Source organism: Zygotorulaspora mrakii, chromosome 3 (genome assembly GCF_013402915.1).
Source record: "Zygotorulaspora mrakii chromosome 3, complete sequence".
NCBI classification, from domain to species: domain Eukaryota; kingdom Fungi; phylum Ascomycota; class Saccharomycetes; order Saccharomycetales; family Saccharomycetaceae; genus Zygotorulaspora; species Zygotorulaspora mrakii.
In genome coordinates this window covers 91,017-105,578 of record NC_050721.1, presented here as the reverse complement: position 1 = coordinate 105,578, position 14,562 = coordinate 91,017, and the positions used below count along the sequence as shown (strand labels likewise).

General features: G+C 39.5%; 9 protein-coding genes across 9 annotated transcripts; 5 read left to right on the top strand and 4 right to left on the bottom strand.

Annotated features, from left to right (window-relative positions):
• Positions 1 to 29: 29 nt before the first annotated feature.
• Positions 30 to 782, top strand: PRE8 (proteasome core particle subunit alpha 2; the record flags this gene model as incomplete). Its single annotated transcript, XM_037287527.1, has 1 exon — positions 30 to 782. One exon carries the CDS (start codon positions 30 to 32, stop codon positions 780 to 782), a length of 753 nt encoding a protein of 250 aa, XP_037143422.1.
• Positions 783 to 939: 157 nt separating this feature from the next.
• UTP14 (Utp14p) lies at positions 940 to 3,534 on the bottom strand (the record flags this gene model as incomplete). Its single annotated transcript, XM_037287526.1, has 1 exon — positions 940 to 3,534. One exon carries the CDS (start codon positions 3,532 to 3,534, stop codon positions 940 to 942), a length of 2,595 nt encoding a protein of 864 aa, XP_037143421.1.
• Positions 3,535 to 3,744: 210 nt separating this feature from the next.
• On the bottom strand, positions 3,745 to 4,286 carry GIM5 (Gim5p; the record flags this gene model as incomplete). The annotated part of the gene is made up of 2 exons (XM_037287525.1): positions 3,745 to 4,205; positions 4,271 to 4,286. The coding sequence occupies 2 exons, from the start codon at positions 4,284 to 4,286 to the stop codon at positions 3,745 to 3,747; spliced, it is 477 nt and encodes a 158-aa protein (XP_037143420.1).
• A 162-nt stretch (positions 4,287 to 4,448) lies between these two features.
• Positions 4,449 to 5,069, top strand: RAD10 (DNA repair protein RAD10; the record flags this gene model as incomplete). The annotated part of the gene is made up of 1 exon (XM_037287524.1): positions 4,449 to 5,069. The coding sequence occupies one exon, from the start codon at positions 4,449 to 4,451 to the stop codon at positions 5,067 to 5,069; it is 621 nt and encodes a 206-aa protein (XP_037143419.1).
• A 6-nt stretch (positions 5,070 to 5,075) lies between these two features.
• HG535_0C00390 (putative asparagine synthase) lies at positions 5,076 to 6,632 on the bottom strand (the record flags this gene model as incomplete). The annotated part of the gene is made up of 1 exon (XM_037287523.1): positions 5,076 to 6,632. One exon carries the CDS (start codon positions 6,630 to 6,632, stop codon positions 5,076 to 5,078), a length of 1,557 nt encoding a protein of 518 aa, XP_037143418.1.
• Positions 6,633 to 6,822: 190 nt separating this feature from the next.
• VPS9 (guanine nucleotide exchange factor VPS9) lies at positions 6,823 to 8,253 on the top strand (the record flags this gene model as incomplete). Its single annotated transcript, XM_037287522.1, has 1 exon — positions 6,823 to 8,253. One exon carries the CDS (start codon positions 6,823 to 6,825, stop codon positions 8,251 to 8,253), a length of 1,431 nt encoding a protein of 476 aa, XP_037143417.1.
• Positions 8,254 to 8,685: 432 nt separating this feature from the next.
• On the top strand, positions 8,686 to 10,422 carry ERO1 (ER oxidoreductin; the record flags this gene model as incomplete). Its single annotated transcript, XM_037287521.1, has 1 exon — positions 8,686 to 10,422. The coding sequence occupies one exon, from the start codon at positions 8,686 to 8,688 to the stop codon at positions 10,420 to 10,422; it is 1,737 nt and encodes a 578-aa protein (XP_037143416.1).
• A 64-nt stretch (positions 10,423 to 10,486) lies between these two features.
• Positions 10,487 to 10,975, bottom strand: TAF13 (Taf13p; the record flags this gene model as incomplete). Its single annotated transcript, XM_037287520.1, has 1 exon — positions 10,487 to 10,975. The coding sequence occupies one exon, from the start codon at positions 10,973 to 10,975 to the stop codon at positions 10,487 to 10,489; it is 489 nt and encodes a 162-aa protein (XP_037143415.1).
• Positions 10,976 to 11,898: 923 nt separating this feature from the next.
• Positions 11,899 to 14,466, top strand: ARG81 (Arg81p; the record flags this gene model as incomplete). The annotated part of the gene is made up of 1 exon (XM_037287519.1): positions 11,899 to 14,466. The coding sequence occupies one exon, from the start codon at positions 11,899 to 11,901 to the stop codon at positions 14,464 to 14,466; it is 2,568 nt and encodes an 855-aa protein (XP_037143414.1).
• Between the last annotated feature and the right edge of the window lie 96 nt (positions 14,467 to 14,562).

Below are 14,562 nucleotides of genomic sequence, written 5' to 3'. Positions count from 1 at the left end.
GTTCTTTACTAAGATAAAATAGAGAAGCAATGGCTGATAGATACTCATTTTCGCTAACAACATTTTCCCCTAATGGTAAGCTGGGACAGATCGACTATGCCTTCACCGCTGTAAAGCAAGGTATCACATCGATAGGAGTTAAGGCTACTAATGGTGTAGTCATTGCATCAGAGAAAAAGTCCTCATCGCCACTTGCCCTCACTGAAACGCTATCGAAAATCTCTCTAATAACTCCAGATATAGGCGCTGTTTACTCTGGTATGGGACCTGACTATAGAGTTTTAATCGACAAATCCAGAAAAGTGGCCCACACGCATTATAAAAGAATATATGGCGAGTATCCTCCAACGAAACTACTTGTTTCCGAGATTGCGAAGATCATGCAAGAGGCTACGCAATCTGGGGGTGTTCGTCCATTTGGTGTGTCCTTACTTGTTGCTGGGTATGATGAACACAGTGGATATGGACTATATCAGGTTGATCCATCTGGTTCGTACTTCCCATGGAAGGCAACTGCTATCGGGAAAGGCTCAGTAGCGGCAAAAACATTTTTGGAGAAGAGATGGAACGATGAACTCGAATTGGAAGACGCCATTCATATTGTTCTATTAAGTCTAAAAGAGTCTGTGGAAGGTGACTTCAATGGAGATACGATCGAACTCGCAGTTATTGGTGAAGAGAATAAAGATTTGCTTGGTTACACCGGTATTCCAACCGACAAGGGTCCGAGATTTAGAAAAATGTCTGCACAAGAAATCAATGATAGACTAGATGCATTGTGATTTTGCTTACGGAAAATAATTATTTAGAGATGTGGCGCATAATCGTCTCAAACGTGTAAGCAAGTAATGAGAGTATAATATACAGTAACATTTTGAATACGATAACTGTGAAAAATAAAAAGAGACACTTGTTGAGCATACATTTGATAATATCTCTCTATTTGAAAGGAGCTTTCAAAGGATCTATAATTTGGGAAGGCTTTATCAAATTTCTTGGCTTTATCAATTTTTGATGCGAAGCTCGCGATGTCCATTCTGGTCCCAGCGGCATCCTTAATGATCTTTCGTACTGCTCTTTGTTTTCATAGGGGAATGGAACGGCTGAAGATTGGTATTTTAGATTTTTCTTGTTTACTCTTTCATTTATGATAACATTATCCAGCTTTTTGTCTTTCCTTTTTTCCTTTTTAGTAATGCCTTTGACGGTTTTTGTAAACTTTCTCTTTTTTCTGGGATTTGCACCTGCACCTGCCCAGTCACCCCAGCCAGGAAGTGTAATATCTTCCTCTTTGTCGTCCTCGTCGATCTCAATTTGCCTCTTTTCTTCTTCAAAATCTGCGACAACATCATCTCCCGCAAATGCTTCTGCAATGGACTCCTGCTGCTTAAACATAAAACTCCTTTCTCCATCCTCCGAGCCCCCATAAGGGTCAGCGAGGTTGAGACGATTTGTTTCTTCCAAATCTAAAAGAAGATCGTCGTCATTGGAGTCAGATTTCTTAGAATTCCTGTTTCGCTTATCACTGATCTTTGAGATTTTATTTGCTTGTTTGGTCATCCGGGAGCTATCTTTATCTATGATTGATACCTTAGAAGATCTTGAAACATGCTCTTCGTTTTTATCATCACTGGCATCCAACCAAGGATTAAAATTCACATCTTCTCCGATAGAATCCTTTCTACTGTTTTGCTGATATTTGGTCCCTTTGACAGCAGTGTCCTTTGAAGCTGATTCTGTAGGTAAACCGGAGACAATTGCTTTTTCATCTTTTTTGAATTTTTGCTCAAGCACGGCTTCCTTTGATGATGCTGCTGGTGTGAATATTCTTCTTCCTTGATTGAGAACTGTCTGTTCTGTATTATCACTGGCGCTAGCTTCATCGCCAGAAAAAGCAAATTCACTTTGACCATTTTCAAAAGCTCTAAGCCTTTCAATAGCTTTCTTGTTTTCCTCCCGTTCTCTTGCCTCTGCCTTTTTCATGAACTCCATATTCATGATGCCAGACTTTCCTACTTTCTCAGTTGCAATCGGTGCTTCTTCTTCATATGATCTTTCAATATCACTTATGGAGCCATCTTCTTCGTCTCTCGGACCGCCATCTAACATCTTCTCTTTCAGCCTTTCACCCTGTCTTAGCATCTCTTCTATGTCCTCTCGAGTTTCGGCATCGTTCGACATCCCATTTTTGATCATGTCTTTTGCCCACCTTGAATTGGTTTTATGCTTCAAAGTCATTCTTTCTTTTGCTCTTGCCGCATCGTAGTCGTCATCATCATCATCTGAGACTCCTGCTAATTCCTTATTTTTTAGCAACTCTTTCTTCTTAATACGATGATATGCCTTTGATTTGATTTTCTTAAGTCTCTTAGATTTTCTTTCTTCTCTAAACATTAGTTCTCTCATTAGTCTAACTTCTGCGGTTCGTTTCTTGAGCATTTCTGGACTCATCTTGGCCGTAGCCAATTCTTCAAATTCAGAGTTTCGCTGATCCTCAACCAAATTACTTTGCTTTAGTACACTTTCAACCTTTTCCTGCAGTTCTGACTGAGTTCCTTTATTTGACTTAGTGTACGCCGAAGCTTGGTTATGCTCTATAGTCGGATTTATAGGAAAAGATAAATGTTCTGCTCGCCTATTTTGTATTACAACATCTTTCCATTTGTTTACTTCCTGCTTGGAAATTTCATAAGCTGCTTTACGATTATGCCTCTCTTGAATTCTTTGAGGCAAAGGAACCGATAAAGCTTCGTTGTTATCTTTGATTAAGGTTGCATTAGCTGCGGCCCGTTTATCATCAACAACACTCATCATATCAGCTAAATTCAATTTCCTGCCAGTTTCTTTTGATTTTAAAGAAGGTAAACTATATTCGCTATCTTTACCGCTCCCGTAATTCTCCAGTTTCTTGACATGTTTTCTAGCATCATATTTCTGTAAATCAGCTGTGATTGTCTTCAAACTGATATCTTCATCGTCTTTCAAGATTTCATCGAACGGATCCTCCTCATCCTCATCCTCATCCTCATCCTCATCTTCACTTTCACTACTCATGGAGTCCCTTGACACTTCCTCGTCACTATTTGCCAACTGTAAATCTACAGATTTATCCTTTTTTCCACTGGCGTTATCGTCCATATCCCAAACTTCCGATAGGGGTATTAAATCTTCCTCATCAATGGAGGTATAGCCTCCTTCATCGCCAGATTCCGAAACAGACTCTTTCCCTTTCGCATTTTTCTTTGCATCACGGATGGTCTGTGAGAAACGAGAACTCATGACATCGTAGTCTTCATCCGATCCCAGAGCCTCATCGGAATCCAACTCTTCATCCTTGAAATCATCCCCACTTTCACCACTCTCACCGTTTTCTACTCTCCTGAGCAAGTTTACAACTGGTCTACGAGACATATTGTCATCATTTTGTGAATCATAGCCTGCTATTTCCTTTTCCGCAATTTCTAAAGCATTTTGTGCTCTTTTGGTCAGTTTTGACCTGGACTTACTTTTGGTCTTAGACTTATGCTTAGACATATCAGAAAACTACCCTTTTGAAGCTCAGTGTGTTAGTTTACGTATCGTTTTTAAATATATGTATAGACTCCATCTCATCTCATCGCATCCAAAATTTTCATCGTTTTCAAATTTTCACACCAGGAACCAAGTTCTGAAAACGAAAGGAATCATTATGAAAAAGTACATGAGGAAAAAGTACATAGGGAAACTATTACATTGTAAGCCGAGCTATTTTTGCTGACCTTGTAGCGCTGACTTTTTACGTTCTTCGTGCATGCTAGCAGCTGTTTGTCTTATTCTTACCTCAATGGCCTGAGAATACTGGTTCTTTTCCTTTATGATGTTTTGTATTTGCACTGCTTCATTGTTAAGTTTATCAATTTTCTTTTCATAAAAGACAATTGCGTCTTCAGATGTCTTGTCTACATAATAGCCTGTACCAACATCTACCATGAATTTGTGGTTATCAACGATCTTGCCCGGGATATAAAGGGATGCTGAAGCGGGGACTAGTATTTTTTGGTCTTGATTCTCTGGAGAGCTGACTGTTTTGATATCCTCGATGCATTCACTAAATTTATTTCTGGCAATTGTTAGAGCCTGTAGGGATTGCGTAAAGTGCTGCAACTCCTGATCGAATTGCTGCTTCACGGCGGCCAATTGCTCTGGTCCCAGCTTGCTTAAGTCAACTATTCGGTAGTCCCAGTTAGTAAAAAGAATAAGAGAACTGGAAAGGTTTATCAGCTTGACATACTCTTCTGCGATGACATCACTATAACTTATAAAAATACAACAGCTGGTTTGTGGAGCTTTTCTCAATCTTATACGTATTCGAAAGTTTTCTCTATTTGTTATATGTTCGGAACTAATTGTGAATGGCCAGAAATTCGATATAAGATAGATTACTAAACTGGGAAGAAAAAGGATAAACTATGAATAACACCGATCCGACCTCATTCCAAAGTATTCTTGCTGGCGTAAAAAGACTAAGGGAGACTGAAAGCGGTGGCAACAATGAGCAGTCAAAGGACATTAGCAAAACGGAAGTGACTGCTGCCAGAAGTGAAACAATTAAATCAAATGAAGTAACCAATGCTTTTAATCAACGTAGACAGCATGCTCCACCGTTCAATGATAACACTGGATCTGCAAAAAGCGGTGGTGCAAATTTCGCAACGGCCTTGCCAGGCAAACAAGTGCTCGTCAATACAACTCAAAAAGAGAATCCGTTGCTAAATCACCTTAAAAATACCAATTGGAGATATATTTCATCTACAAAAGGGACTAAACTATATTATGATTATCTTATTAAAAAGAGATCCGTGCTTTTTTTAACACTAACCTATCACAAACTTTATGCTGAATATATCAACAGAAGAATGCTGCCTTTGCAATCCAATGGGGATAACATATTGATATTTGTTGTTGATGATGGAAACTCAGAGGATATATTGAAAGATATTGCCAAACTTTGTATGTTCAAGGGATTTACATTGCTATTAGCATTCAATTTTGAACAGGCCGCAAAGTATATCGAGTATTTGAACAGATGAGGAGATTTATTTCAGGAGATCTGTGCCATGCTTGTTTCCATCTTTGGTCATCTTGGCACTCTTTGTGCCGAACTGGATTGCTCTTTTGGGCTCATCACAAATTCCAATGAGATAAAGCTTTTCACTCGCCATTTTTCGCAAGATCAGTTTGTTAACTTTGTAATTCAAAGGAATACAACCAGTTGAAAAAGTGATAAGACTTTCATCCAAAAATGGATATCTGACTTCAACTCCATTGCATGCAATGACTTTATCGTCGCGATTTAAATTTCGATCGTAGATGCTATTTATCTGTCTTGTTAACTCTTTTGTTAGCTCTTCCGATGATTTGTTCGCCAATTTGTGATATCCGCCGAAAAGTTCATCTGCTCCCAGTCCACTAAAGAGAACAATACCTTTGCGCTGATATTTATCTCTGCTACCATCTGGTAATGTGACAAAACCTGATCCTTTAGAAGCGAAAAAAAAAGCAATTGCAATAGACAGATCCATCTCAGTATTTTTCGGGTACATGAGATCAACAACCTGTGGCCTGTATGCCAAATATTCTGAATATGGGACATCTATTTCTACAAGTTTGATATCAATTTCTGGGTATAAGGCTTGAAGAGCTTTTGCACTGCTTGTGGCCAGCTTTCTATCTGGTGTTTCCGACGGCATTATGCCCGTACGAGGGTTTTCAAATCCAACGTTAAGCAATTCAACACTTATTGACTGATAATCGCCAGAGTTCTCACGCAGCTCCTCTAATACCAATGAGGCTACTACTGAGCAATCCAATCCACCAGAAAACAGCACAGCTATAGGTGAATTTTCAATATGCATTGGATGAATGGATCTCACTCTTTTCTTAGTCGAGAATTTCAATTCTTTATACAATTTCTCAATGCTACTGCCCAGATTAGTCATTTCCTTGTCTATATCCTCACATATGCTGAATGGGTTGCGGATGACATCCTTCTGCTTAAGAGTTTTCGTCTGTGTATCATACGTATATATTACTCCTGCAATGCAATCCACGAATTCCTCTTCCTTACCCGTAACACTTGCAACAAATAGCTCGCCGGTACTTTCATTGAGGCGATAACTTAAGCTTCGCCTGCCAACGCTGTCTCTTCCAAAGTAAAACATCCTCTCTTTCTTATCATAAATTGTATAAGCAAACTCACCATCTAAAGAGCGAATAATTTCAGAAATCCCTGTATCATCTAGATGTAGTAAATTAGCAATAAATCGCGTATCATTATCCTTTATTTCTTCATTGTAAAGTTCACCATTGAACTGCAATACGTACCGCCCATGAATTTCGATGCTCTGAGTGGTGAATGGTTCTCGCAGCGAAAGTACAGAGGAAAACCAGCTTGTTGAATGCTCCCGTGAAGTTCTGAATGAAGAGTAATTTGGCCCTCTAGCTCTGACATGCGGTACTATTTTATTGAAGATATTTGAGGTGTCGCTGCACAATTGCGAACTGTCAGAATGCTCGGTGAACTCTAGCAATTCATTCTTCAGCAAAATACTTGCGTCCAGCTGTGGCTGAAAATGAAGCAGTATCCCACACATATACCTCAAATAGATTTCTTGCCTATGCTACGTCTCACATGTTACTACTATCACGCATCGGCTTTTTCATTATTTAGTGAAATGGCAAACAAGCTCAATCAAAAGAAAATAAACATATGTAAACTTTTCTAAATTTAACATATTCATACGAGGGGAATACAATAATAGACAGCTGAAGCGGTGGTAGAAAATGAGCCGGCAAAACGACGTGCTTAAAGAATTTGATCCGTTGCAGCAGAATACAGACTCGGAACATGTGGTAAAGCAGACCGAATCCGTAGGGATAAGGGTTCATGACAAGCCGGACTGCAGAGCGCAAGAAAAATCCAAATATGATGAACCAGATACTTCTGGGGAAGCTACCAGTGATGTAGAGACATTCTACGATTTTCAACTCTTCGCTAAACAGTTGCAAGAGCCAAGCGCTGAGCCAATTATAAAATATTCGAAATCATTTTTGAGGAACTTTCAAACTCAACGACTGTTGTGGACAGCCAGAGAGCAGCAGAAGCTGATAAACGATTTTAAAATATTTATTTATGACAAGTTTTTGGAATATGAGCCGTTTAAATCGTTAGACGCAATAATGTTACGAAATGCCCAGGAGGGAATTGAGAAATTGATAATGGGAAAACTTCACAATAAATGCTTTTCACCTTGTCTCAAAAGCTTGGGAAGTAACCTGGATGAAGAACACAAACAAGATTTGATTGATGATAAAAGCTTGCAAAATAAAGTTGAAGAATTCAAATTTATAAAGCCTGCAGATCTAGACATCGATGATTCATTATCTGACCGTTTGGATACTTTTGTAAAATTCTCTGGAAAAGAACTGAATAAGATAAATCGATTCAAAGCGCCTCGCGACAAAATGATCTGCATTCTAAACTCCTGTAAAGTTATATTTGGAATACTAAGGCATCATACCGTTGAGGAAAAAGGTGCGGACAATTTCATTCCAATCCTAATATATACCATTTTGAAAAATAACATTCAAGCATTGGGCTCTAATGTGAAATATATTGAACGTTTTAGATATGAGGAATTCATTCGTGGTGAGGCCTCTTACTATTTGAACAGTCTTCAGGCCGCCATCAATTTTATTGTAACATTAGAAAAAAGCTCACTGTCAACAGATCACGACAGCAGTTTCGAAGATAGATACCAAGAGAACCAGAGCACCATACAACAAGAGACAAATGATGATGACAAGGCCAGCAGAGACGATATTCTGAGCTCTGAAGACTACGAACATAATGGAGCCTTAGACCATCAGCATAAAAGAAATAATAAGAGCACATTACCAAGTGACTACATCTTACATCCATTAGACAACGCTGCTAATGCCGTAATGCAGAAATTCAATGAATTGCTCTTCGTGTCAAAACATGAAAACCGAGAGCACAGCAACTCGGGTAGCGGATCTAACCATCCCGATCAACTTAATGACAACGAGAATGTCGAACAGTTGGCCAAAAAACTGCAAGAACAAGAGCAAAGAAATACCCTGGAAACTTTGCAGGCGATGTTCCCGGAAATGGACGATGCCATTATAGAAGATGTATGTATTGCAAAGAAATATAGAGTGGGAGCAACTGTTGATGTTCTGCTGTCGTTATGAATTTCGTAGTATAACAACTATATAATCAACAAACCAGGGCTTTAAGATTAAATATAATAAGGACAGCACACGTAACTTAAGACATGCAACAAAACTGCAAGTCTTTCATTAGGTACATCATCAAATTTCAGGAGGCATTGGAGAACAGAGGCTGAATTGCTAAGTTTTCCGAATCGATAAGGTACTGCTGTCATCTGTTTGTGATGCCAGGCTGTCACTATCAGTTTACTAAGCGGTTCTATTTTCCGCCTGTTAACGGCGAAAAGAAAAGTGAAGAAAAGTGAGGAAAAAGTGAAAAGTTATGTGCCAGTATTAATACAATAAATATAAGGCATCCTAGTTTTAGAAAAAACTGAAGATCACTTAAATTTTGAACAGCCAAGTGTAGGGTTTCTGCAAGTTTAGTGGGTGTATTTGCTGGTGTCCGTCAAAATGAAGATTCTGGATCTATTAAAAGTACTACCGATTGTTGCAACTGGGACCGCCCAGGCTGAAAACGGAACGAATTGGAGATCGAACTCTTCAAATACGAGCAATAGCATTGGTGCAACAGATCCTCAGTATGAAAATGCAAGCAATTTTTGCACTATCGATAAAGATGAGCTTGTGAGTCCAACTTGTGATGTAACATTCCAGGAGATTAACGATATAAATAATGATATAAGGGAAAGCTTAGTTTCGCTAGCGAGGACGGATTTTTTCAAATACTTCAAATTGGACCTGTATAAACCATGCACTTTTTGGAGCGATAATAATAGATTTTGCGTTAATAGGGCTTGTGCGGTTGATGTTGTTGAAGATTGGGATAGTTTGCCAGATTACTGGCAACCAGAAGTATTGGGCAAATTGGATGACGTGGAAGATACTGAGGGCAACAAAAAAGGTGAGGATGAATGTAGATTTTTAGATGAACTATGTGTCGGTAATGACAACCAGAAACAGTTTACTGCCCCTGATGTGAATTATTGCGATATTGGCGACTTCAGCAATTCTGAAGCTGTATTAGTTGATCTATCGGCCAATCCAGAGAGGTTCACGGGATACGGTGGTGAAGAATCCGCTCAAATATGGTCAAGTATTTATAAAGAAAACTGTTTCTCAGAGGGTGAGAGTGGCCAATCGTTAGCAAAGAATGCATTTTACAGGCTGGTCTCTGGATTTCACGCATCTATTGCCACTCATTTATCAAATGAACACTTGAATACAGAGACAGGCAAATGGGAGCCAAACTTGGATCTATTCATGGCAAGAGTTGGAAATTTCCCGGAAAGAGTTTCAAATCTATATTTCAACTATGCCATTGTGTCAAAAGCATTGTGGAAAATCAAACCATATTTAGACCATTTGACCTTTTGCAGCTCCTATAACGAAGATGTCAAAAGTATGATTATGAATATCATATCCAGATTGGATAGCAAAATTTTCAATGAGGATTTGATATTTGAAAATGAATTGAGCTCAAAGGTCAAGGATGATTTCAGAGCGCGCTTCAAAAATGTGACCCAAATAATGGACTGTGTTCATTGTGATAGATGCAGGTTATGGGGTAAAGTGCAGACTACTGGATATGCTACAAGTTTGAAGATATTATTTGAGCTTGATGAACGTGACGAGAAGTCAAAGCAAAGTATTGTGGACAAACTGACCAAATACGAACTAATCGCACTGATCAATACGTTTGATAGAATATCAAAATCTATTGAGTCCGTTAACAATTTTGAGAAGCTTTATAATACAAGGTTAGCAGGTGGTAAACTTGCCTACTTTTTCCAAAATAATAATTTCTTCAAGTTATTAGGTAAAGCACAAAAAAGCTGGACTGAATCGGTAATGATGCTCAATAGCAGTAAAGGCGAGGAAGAAGTAGTGCTCGATTCGGGAGAGCCTTTAGAGGAGGATAACGTTCCCTTTTTCGAGGATCTGAACATGCCGAAGAAAAATAGTTCAACTGAGGGTTCACAGAACAAATGGGTTAGAGCATGGCATACTGAATTCCACAACTTTTCCGAAGCCTTGAGATTCATTTATAGAAGTTATGTTGACTTGCCAAGAAATATTTGGAGAATATCGCTGAATACCATGAACAAGTTGTGGAATAGATTTATTGGTGTGACATATTTGAACGAAGAAGAGGAGGAACCAATTGAGTATAAACTAGATATTATATAAGCGTTAGATACATAGCTTCAGCTAAGGCGTTTTGATTTTTAGATGTCCTTTTCCCGCCTATTTATCAGGCCTGTTGCTTGGCTCTTTTATTCTTGTTCCTGTTCGATTTCGCTGTTTTGTTGTCATGTTTTGCCTTCCTTTTAAAGCCAGCTGCGTCGTTATCATCATCGGCGTCCTCGTCGTCATCCTCCTCCTCCTCCTCTTCATCGTTATCTCCCTCCTTGACCTTTTTCAGGGACTGATTATCTGTACTATTGAACTGTTTTTTTGCCTCTGTAATGAGCTTGTTCGTGGCAATAAGTTCATCCGACCTCGCCAGCTTGATTGGATCGTGCCGTATAGCAAATCTAAAATCTTCCAGCTTCAATTTAGTACGCTGTGAATTCTGTGCTGTCTTTGACGCTGAAGTGCAGATGTCAACTAAATAACCTGCAACCAAATCATCCATACACTGTATAGTCTCCTGTAAGGGCTGCGGCACATCACCGTAAGCGTATAGCAAAGAGCTCACGTCTTTTGCAAAGAAGTTATTTCTTTTCATCTTCTTTGACATCTTTGATGCTTCTTTGTGTTGAGTTTCCCTTGACCTGATTGCAGTTAACCACTATACCTAATAGAGAGATTCTTCAAGTCGCAACTGGACCAAATATCAACTTGCAATGATGACTTCAGTTAGTCTTTGGTGCAACCGCGGCAGAAGACTGCTTCAAATCTCGTGTGCTGTCCTACTGCTATCAGCATTAAAATTATAGTATTTTACATATTTTGAGTTTTGGAAAAACTGGATGGCTATCATATTACAAGAACCAAGTAAAAACGTAAAAACGAGGCCCGTTTGCTGCTCCCAACGGTAACCTACAGGCCGGAAGTATCTGTTCTTCAAGCGCAGGCACTTTTCACCCACCTCGAGCAGCTCTTAGTACTCACAGTCAGGGAGGAGCACTGTGCAGCTGCTCCATCTGAGAGGGTAAGCCCGCTACTCAGTGATTTACAGAGAATAATATATATAGCTCTCTATCACTTAGAGCTGCGTCAAGCCGTTAGGGCAATATGCGAACTTCCCTTCGAAGTACGCAGGCGCAAAGGTTCCGCCGTATTGACAAAACACGTACACTCTGACGTGAATTACGGCAGTGACCCATTCGAACTTCTTTCACTGTAGCAAGCTTTCCAGCGCTTGCAGCCGGCTTGAACCGCCACTTGCGCTAACTCTCACCATGAATATTGGGCCGTTGGATCCAATATTATGGATTGAAGGGTGCAAGTTGAATCTTTTCATTCTTACGTCGCTATTCCAATCTCGTGCTTTCTCGTTCACGATTTCTGTTTTCAGCAGGATACTGATCAAAACCTGTGGAAGAAAATGCCATGTTCTTACGGAATATATGCATGAAAAAATAAAGGAAAGATATCAAAATTGTAACACAAGATAGTAGTGCCAACTTGGGTAACGTACGGCGATAGTGTGATCGAAATATGGTAGGCAGCGAAAAAGCATTGAGCAGGCGATCAAAGAGAGGTAAGACGTTCACGGGCTGCTGGACCTGTAGGGCCAGAAAAGTCAAATGTGATCTGAGACGTCCACACTGTGAGAGATGCGAAAAATCAGGTTTAGTATGCGGTGGATATGATATCAAACTGCGATGGTATAAACCTGTTATTTTTGATATATATGGGAATCAATTGCAAAACAATGGCAATAATGTTGCTAAACTAGCAGGTGATACCGCGATCGATGAGCCGCAGTATCGACGGCGTAATATAGATTTTGTTCGCTATGAGGAAGAGTACCAGTACTATGAGGATATGGATGCGGAGCTGACGGCACTGTTGAATCCAGCTGCAGATAAGATAGCCGAAAACAAGACATGGATCATCAAGAAGTTTGGTGTTTTCAGAGGGATCGAAAACATGGAAACGGTACCGGACAGGCCGAGAAGAAAGAAAAGAAAAATGGATCTTGAGATCAGTATGGGTAAGACAGCCGAACCTGAGACGCCAACAGTTAGTGTCACGGAGGAGGAGGCTTCGGGAACTGCAGCAGATTTGGTTTCGACCGATGTTTTCATGATGAATTTCCCGGGTACCTCCAACCATGAATGGATCTCGAACGAGCTTCGAGATGATGCATTGTTGTCTGCTGCAGCGCTGCAGGGATTTCCTTTGACTTCATTTCCAATGTCATCTGGAAACACTACGTTGGATGGTATTGGTACATATGATATCGGCAGCATGGGGACAAACGCAGTAACAAACTCCGCCACTGATGTGGCTAATGCTGCAAACGGCGGAGCAGCTGAAGATGCTATTTTACAACACGCTTTACAAGTGCTATTCCACAGGAACTCACCCGTAGATAGAGCTGCAGGAAATGCTCAAGTGCTGAAAGAAGCAGAGGAAATGGAGACACAGTTTCAAGAATTATCCCCGCTAAACAGATGCAATACCACTTCACTTTCTGAGAACACAATCAGACTCGATTGCACTCAACTGGGATCAAAGATGCCCGTTACAGCGATGGAGGTTGTTCCTTCGGTGGTTCCAAATTCGAAAATGTTCAACCAACCGCATTGTCCAGATACTTTATTGAATTTGCCGACAACGGGCTTGAAGGTAAAGGGACTCACAAGATTTTTGCTTAAATACTATTATCAGAATGTTGCAGATTTAATGACAGTCGTTGCACTGACAACAAATCCATGGAAAACGCAGTATTTCCCCAGGGCCTTGAAAGCAATAGGCGATTTGGCTGGTTTAGGGTACACCTCAAATTCCAGAAATTCGCTTTTGAATGCACTCCTGGCTGTTTCATGTTTTAATCTTAAGAGTAAGTTCAATAAGAATTCTCATGAATCTCAATTTTTTTTAACTCACGGTATTACTTTTCGGACACAAGCTTCAAACTTTCTAAGAGCCTGCTTAAACGAGACAGTGTCAAGAGAACGTTATAAGGATGTTTTAATAGCAATTTTATCAATGAACTCCATTGACGTTGTGTGGGGAACGATGGCGGACTGTCAACATCATCTCGCGATATGCGAAGATTTTGTCGAAAGCAGAATGAAACTGAGACCAAAAATTTCACAAAAGGCGAAAGCATTGCATAGAATCTTTTCTTTCTTAAAATTGATACAAGATAGCACCGCATTAGATAAAGTGAGGGAAAAGGAAATTGCTATCCGAGATTCTTTGACTGAAAATGACAAAGAGAACGCTGATGGAGGTGATGATGAAGAAGATTCAGAGCTGTTAGATAAAAATGATGGTCAATATAGAGAGTCCCTCAATAAGAGCGATGGCAAGATACATATTGAATTTGTTAAAAACTCAAGCTTGGCATCAACCAGTGCAGGTACTACACCACTTTTCACCAATATTGCAAGTGAAAGTTATTATACAGATGAGCCGAGAAGATTAGATACCGATATTTTGAGTACTGATGCTTTGTACGGTTTACCAAATTCAATAATTTTGCTATTTTCCGATTGTGTTCGTTTGGTCAGACACAACGAGTATTACACTATGAATAATATGCCATTACCGCGTCAGTTCACTAATATTTGTTTAAAGTATGAAAAGAGACTACTTAAATGGACCTCAGAATGGGATTTTCATAAAAGCGATTCGAAGACGTTCATTGATGACACTATTGAAGGAGTTTATCACCACACAATGAGTTTTTATAACAGCTTGATAATCTATTATTTTACGATGGCAAGGAGTTTAGATTACCAATTTCTGCAATCGTACGTTGCGAAAGTGCTTTATCATCTGCAATCTCTAAGTCATTCAATTCAATATAAAAATGTCAAAATTGTTCCTTTAATATGGCAAGGTTTCATTGCCGGATGTGCTAGCATAGATAAAGAATCACAGGATGAATTTAAGAAATGGGCAGCAACTCTAGCTGCCAATGGAATGGGCTCCTACTGGGGAGCTCGGCAAATCATGTTCGAAGTTTGGCGGCGACGGACAAATGAAGAGCAAGGAGATAACTGGTATGCAGTTTACAAAGATTGGGAAATGAATTTAATGTTATCGTAAGTATTACCATTAACTTATATATGAGAATCACGTTGAAACTAGACAACATTTACGTAACTTACTATCGTTTTTCGACTAGTGATATATCAAATCTTT